Consider the following 7,004-nt stretch of genomic DNA (forward strand, 5'->3'; position numbering starts at 1 on the left):
GCAAGTTCATAAATTACCGCTTGAACAACATTTTTGATCAAACTGCATACTGATGCTCATAGCCATGTTTAAGAAAATCTGATCACAGCAGGTTATACTGTGCAGTTGTCACAATTTTTCAAAACTGCATCCAGAAAGCATGAAGAAGTTGATCAAAACTGAAAACAGTGCTGTAATGGTTCATTATGCAACGCAAATCAGTGCTGTAATGAACCATTACAGCACTGCTAATTTAGTGTGGGAAAGTAGGCATTTTCCTAGCAGATTGGCATGAGGTAAAACAGCCTATTACGATGAGAAATTGCAAAAATGTAATTTCGATCTATCTAGATTCAATGTCATCGAATATCTTCGAAAAGGGCAATTAACATTTATTTATTAACATGAGCCCTGTAAAACGAGTTGCAAAACATTTTTGCAATGAAAAACAAGCTGTACTATAACCGCGACAATTTGGCATTATGATTCATAATACAACCGAAATCACGAAAAATTTGAATCATATTGCAATTGCTTGGTAAAGTACGAAAAACTAGTCCGTTGTGATACGGCCAGTGTAAATCAAATTTCATAGTGCTGAGTTGCAAAAAGATATTTAAAATCCACTTGCGTCATTTTTAGATAGGGGATTCACGGAACTTACGTATTTTCGGCAGTTTGTTCTCTTCGTCATGTGAGGTTTTTTGAAACCTATTGAACTCGAAGTTGGCCTCAAATCTTTCCAAAGTAAGCTGAATGATATGGGCATATTTCAGGCATTTTGGCCGACAAAAACCCCCACGACGAAAATAACAAACCTGCCGATAATATCCAACGTCATTTTATTTGGTATTCAAAATAAGTCATGTTTAGAAGTACACCACGAATAATACTTTTTATATTTAGAACTAGCTGTCCCGGCAAACGTCGTTCTGCCTGCCTACTGTGTTTTTGACATGCAGCTCTGTAGAAAAATGCCCCTTAAAATGGAGTTTTAAACTCTCTTGTTTTCGGTGCGTTCCCGGTCGATTTTCCCAATTATTTTTTCGTACGAACACGTCGGAGCCCTACACGAATGAAATACTGAAAGAATGGTGTAGATCTGTTGGCCCGTTCTTGAGCCTATTCGTGACATACAAACACCATTCCATTTTTATTTATATAGATTATGAGTCAAAATGTTGAATATTCGATGGGCTAAACGTGGTTAGAAATAAGTTTTTGTATGAAATCAGTCTATAAAAACTTATTAGAAGATTTTTTTTGAGTGTCATCCTAATTTTGTTTGTTAAAAAATAATATCTCTTGAATCAAAAGAGATAAAAATATGTTTGTTAGGATCTGAAATTATGGAAGGACCGGATTATAATAAATAGAAACTTCAATGCAAATGTACTTTCGACTTTCAAATCAGGATGACAAATTTCCAAAACTATCAACACGGAGCCTTTTTGAAGGCTTTCAATCTAATGTATGTATAAACTTGATTGTCCCAGAAACCGATGTTGAATATTTTATATTGACGACGCGCCGGCTGTAGATTATCATTTTCTTCATCATCGCCTCCATCCGTTTCCAAACATGTTTCATTAAAAATATTTTCTGCTGTTTCAAAAATTTATCCATGAAGCAGGTGAAGAAACCCAAACTCTGCAATTTGCGGCTTAAGCCTGGCTTAGCGCTGCTAAGCCACCTCAGAGCACCGCTTAAAATAAGCCACACTTAACGTAAACCGTAGCTTTATTACACCGGGTTTAGTGGTTAAGCCGAGGTGAAGAAATCGAAAAAAAGTTAAGCCCGGCTTAAAATGTTGCTAAGCCTGGTTTAAAATTTAAGCCCGGGTGAAGAAATCGGCCCTTAGACCATTTCTTCACTTTTAATCTTATCCAAAGTTTACCAGACTATCAAAAAGCCACGATTTGAACAATCGCTAGAATTGGTTTTGTTCACTTTTTTTATTCCGCTACTTGATGTGCCGCTGGCATTTGACATGCCGCATGCACCCGGAACCAATTTCGAACCACTACCGGTAGTTTCTGATGTGATCTGAGGCTGTTTTCTTGCTAATCGTTATTAAAAAAGCCGCGATTTTATGTGTGGCGTGCATGATTTTGATTCACTTTCATATGTAACCACTTTCAGTGAAACACCCGCAACACTATTGACAGTCTTAGATGTGGACTGAGACTATTTTCAGATTATCAAAAAGCCGCTATCATAGACAAACAGACGTAACACTTGCGAAATTTCCATCGACCACGCTTTTAACGATCATTTTAAATTTTCATAGTTGTGGCGGGACAGCTCTAATATTAATTAGCGGTATTAGGCAGTATTAGGAATATTAATCCCAGAGAGAATCAATTTTTGAACTAAGTAATCCATGAAATGGAGTGATTCCAAATGTCAGAATTAGGAAATGCGTGAATCCATGGCTTTGATGTTGAATCTGTATGAATAATTATCGTCAGCAAAATAAATGGAATTCGGCTGCATAACATTTAATTTTTCGTCTTTCGCACTTCTGTAGCAACGATTCCGGACATATCGCTGGTGGACACGATCACCAAACTGTTGAGTATTGCAACTACTTCTACGTCTCAAAAGTTTGAAACTATGATCTTTTAAAGCACTATTCATTCCAACTGATGCATTATCAAGAACCTATCTGCCTATGGCCCACGCGAAAGAGTAATAGAGTGGGGGGGTTGGTCCGAAAATAGACTACGTTATTTATGGACAGCCTCAACTAGTTCAGCCAAACGATCTGGCAATGGTATCCAGGATGAAATCGGCATTGGAGTGCAATATGTCCCCAGTCTGTTAATGCCTATTATTTTCCATTCTGTATTTTAATCAGCTCATGTGGACGTCTCAGAGAAATCTTTTGCGCGAGCTTGATTGGCAAACATTAAACAACGCACTTTCATATGCCAAATGGAACGCTACGCAGTTTACAAATCAATTTGTCTTAAATATTTATTCAATATATCTACATTTGAATTCACAGTTTTCTGAAGCTAGTACAGTACAGAGACGTTCCTTTGCGGACAGCATTGAAACCGCATCTAATTATCCTCCTGATGAAACCACCTTTTTGATTTTTGTTTTTCGCTCAGCGATATAGGCTTCCATAAGTCATCTGCCCTATAGTATATTTGTATATCACGCTATTTCCACAGCTAAAATAACAAACAGAAATTGAAATGTTAAATTAAATTGGTAAATTTAAGGAAATTCACAGACAACCCGTATTTCCTGGCGTAAATACGGGGGGTCTAGGGAGGGCTTAGACCCCCCTAGAATCCGAATAGCCCCCCTTAGAAAATCTTCAAATTACACTGCGAAACCTCCTTGGATATTGAAATTAGCTTTTAAGCCCTCCCTAAGAATTTCACCCAGTGACGCCAATGCCTAAGACCTCTCGCTTTCGTGACAGTTGGTTGTTGTATGAGAAGTCATATAGCCTATACGCTGGCACATGATACATGATAAAATTTACTGAAAGGAATTAGCATATGTACAACGTGATGTAAAAGGAAAATAAATAAGAGAGAAGTATATATTGATGTTACATACAAAACAACAGAGCATTTGCAAATGTTCATCTCTTCTCTTCTAAAATTACGTAATCAAGATTATCTATCTGCCCAATTTCACGCTCAATATGTCACAGAATATTTAGTTCCATCCACATCAAAGTTAAACAAAACCATACCCGCAACATCCGTTCGTTTTCCATCAGTTCCGAACTGGCTTCCGTAGCATCACCACCATGCTTGCAAAATCAACCATTCTCTTGCTAACCATTTTCTTCACCGCAGGCACCTGCTTTCCACCACCGCTTGCAATGCTCATGTCTTTGAGCCCCCAACAGCGCCAGCAGCTTGTGAAACTAATCGACGACTCCCTGGCCAAATCGGAACTGCGAAACGATCCGCAAATTAAAGCCATGAGAAGCCTAATGGGCAGCTTCGTCGATGACACCAGTGCCAAGAATGTGGACCTGAATAGTTTACTGCGGCTGCTGGGTGTTGGATTGAATCTCGGTGGAGTCAACGTGGGCTTTGCCGGACCGGAGGTCAGCGTCAATTCGCCTCTCGGTCGGATTGGGTGCGGATTTTTGCGGGAACCTGCCTCAGCGAACAATGGGCAGAGACCTGGTGGTCCACTCGGTAGTAATTCCAATAACGGCGTCGGAGGTGAAGACGAGGTGGACGATTTGAGGCGACTAGGTTAAAGAATTCATCCTAAGAACGGACGTGCTGAAAGCCACCGCTACATCACACAGTTTGTGCTATACTGTGTACTAGCGTGGTGGTCTGGGTCTTATTTACACTGAGCAAGATTTGATAAGTTGGATACATTTTCAGCTATATTATTAGTATTTTTGTATGTGAAGCATGAGGCAGTTGATTGAATGTTAATAAATAAGGAAAGAGTTGAACTGCTGGAACTATATGGTACAATTTTCAATACAGCACACATAGAAAAGACTTAATAAGATATCAGTAAATAAAGAAACAATAAATTGAAGAGAATCCCATTAATACCGTAAGTGTGAAGAAAAATAGCAAAACATAATCGACCTTCTTAGCAGGGTTGGCCTTCCACTTTCAACCATAAGCAACTTTACGGGGGATCCCCGAACACTTTAACCCTTTCTATACTTGCTGTAGACTCAACAATGTAGAGTTTGAAAACTAATTCAACATTCCTTAGATATCAACAATTCTATGTATTTTTTTTATTTTATTTCATTTTTTTTATATATTATATATTATAATTTTTTAATAGTATTATTATATTTATATTATAAAACCTAGTTCGGTTCGCATAAAACAACGTTTTATGTTTCGATTATTCTTCGAAACCACCGTTCAGCATTGAATGGGTTATCTGGCTGAAGGCCCGAAACGGTTTGATACGCAATAATACAGGACGAACGGTACCGTTCACATGTTGGAACTGCGTCGATGGAGAAATGGTAATTTTCGAATGTTGTTTTGATTTTTATGGCTACCGGTTTGTAGGATTGAAACGCGATGATTCGTTCGTCCGATCCAGTTGATGCCTCTTCCTGGCTTACATTTGTTCGATATTCGAATAAAACAAAGAAAAAACAACATATCTCGTGAAGTAGCATAGACTTTCATTGAAGAGGCTCGAAAGGAAGATATAAAAAGCAGTTGGCATATTGAGTCGGGCATCAGTTTCAAATCGGAGCTTACATCGTGTGCACAATGAAGTCGTTTATCTGTGGAGTGGTGATTGTGGTCCTGAGTGTCCTGTTGGTGATAGTAAATGCCAGTCCGGTGAAGGAGGTCGAAATCGTGCAAGTTGAAGATGTTCCAGCGCCCTTGGAGTCCGTAGACCGTGCAAAACGTCAGCTTCTGGTCGGAGCGCTTCTGGGAGGTGGACAACCTGGATACGGCCATGGAGGATATGGTCACGGTGGTTACGGACACGGTGGCTACGGGCACGGTGGATACGGTCATGGCGGTTACGGCGGCCATGGTCATGGTGGACACGGAGGTTACGGTCATGGACACGGACATGGTCATGGAGGTCATGACTATGGACATCATGGGCACCATAGAGGCTAAACTGAGTTATAAATGATCATCAATTTGTACATACACATATTTATTTATTTGAGTGGAATAAAATTTAAAAAAATAAGTATTTTCGGTTTTTATTACCGTATAAAGAGGTATATTTGGTATTGCGAATAACTTTGATAGTACTGGAAGGACCCTTTTTTATCTTTAAATCATGGTTCGAACAATCAACCAAAGAAAAGGTACACTGCAATGAATCGCATATCAGTCTCATATTTTCTGGATTTCCTATGCAAATGGGACAGATATACGATTCACGACAGTATACGTGGACGAAAACAATGACAATAAGTTCTCATACAAGATCAAATTGAATTTATTCCACATCTGTTATTAGGATTATGAAAGAATTATTGAAAGGCCATCTAACACTGACCAAATACAGCATATGTTTGGGAATTCTCTGTCCTTTATCCTTCTCTGATGATCGCTAATGTGTCGTAAGTCCATTTCGGCTTTCACGCACGCCATTTCATGGATATTTCGTCTCATTTTAACGAGTAATGTTTGTAAGGTAAGTCGAAACCAATTAGACTCCTGTCCTCACCACTGCTAGAAGTAACTATGACCAGAAGAAAAAAAAATATGAGATTCTGTATAGGTGAAGTACGAAGCCGTCTTATTTTGTACAAAATAAAAAGTAAGCTAAACAACAATGTTCATATCCTTGTTTTAATGAGGTTTGTTGCGTTAAAGAAGCATGGCTGCATATTATATTGTTGATTCACACCATTCTTACATCTAAAACATACTTGTATCCCTATTGTGGTAAACTTTGTCCAAATTTTAAGTTCTATGTTGATTATGTTGCCTGGAAGAAGCAGATTGTGAAGAAATGGAACTGCTGTGCCGTTCCCAAGAAACACGGAAGTTCTATCAGAAGCTCAACGCATCCCGCAACGGCTTCGTGCCGCGAGCCGAAATATGCAGGGATAAAGACGGAGGCCTCTTGACGGACGGACGTGAGGTGGTCGAAAGGTGGAAGCAGCACTTCGATCAGCACCTGAACGGCGTGGAGAACGTAGGCACGGGAGCCCACGACAACGGAGGAAACGACGACGCCAGTGCAGCGGAGAACGGAAATGAACCAACTCCCACGCTGAGGGAAGTTAAGGATGCCATTCACCAGCTCAAAACCAACAAAGCAGCTGGTAAGGATGGTATCGCAGCTGAACTCATCAAGATGGGCCCAGAAAAGTTGGCCACCTACCTGCATCGACTGATAGTCAGGATCTAGGAAACCGAACAGCTACCGGAGGAGTGGAAGGAAGGGGTAATCTGCCCCATTCACAAGAAAGGCGACCATTTGGAATGTGAGAACTTCAGGGCGATCACTATTTTGAATGCTGCCTATAAAGTGCTATCCCAGATCATCTTCCGTCGTCTGTCACCTAAAACAAATGA

General features: G+C 39.8%; 1 protein-coding gene across 1 annotated transcript; it reads left to right on the forward strand.

The window, feature by feature from the left end:
- Positions 1-5,178: 5,178 nt before the first annotated feature.
- LOC115259308 (uncharacterized) lies at positions 5,179-5,661 on the forward strand. The gene has a single exon (XM_029859846.2). The coding sequence runs from the start codon at positions 5,223-5,225 to the stop codon at positions 5,583-5,585; it is 363 nt and encodes a 120-aa protein (XP_029715706.2). The 5' UTR covers positions 5,179-5,222; the 3' UTR covers positions 5,586-5,661.
- The last annotated feature ends 1,343 nt before the right edge of the window (positions 5,662-7,004 follow it).

Source organism: Aedes albopictus, chromosome 2, assembly GCF_035046485.1.
Source record: "Aedes albopictus strain Foshan chromosome 2, AalbF5, whole genome shotgun sequence".
Taxonomy (NCBI): domain Eukaryota; kingdom Metazoa; phylum Arthropoda; class Insecta; order Diptera; family Culicidae; genus Aedes; species Aedes albopictus.

What these genes read in the sequence shown, in the direction of transcription:
- LOC115259308 (XM_029859846.2), top strand. Translation starts at nt 5,223, where the DNA reads ATGAAGTCGTTTATCTGTGGAGTGGTGATTGTGGTCCTGAGTGTCCTG.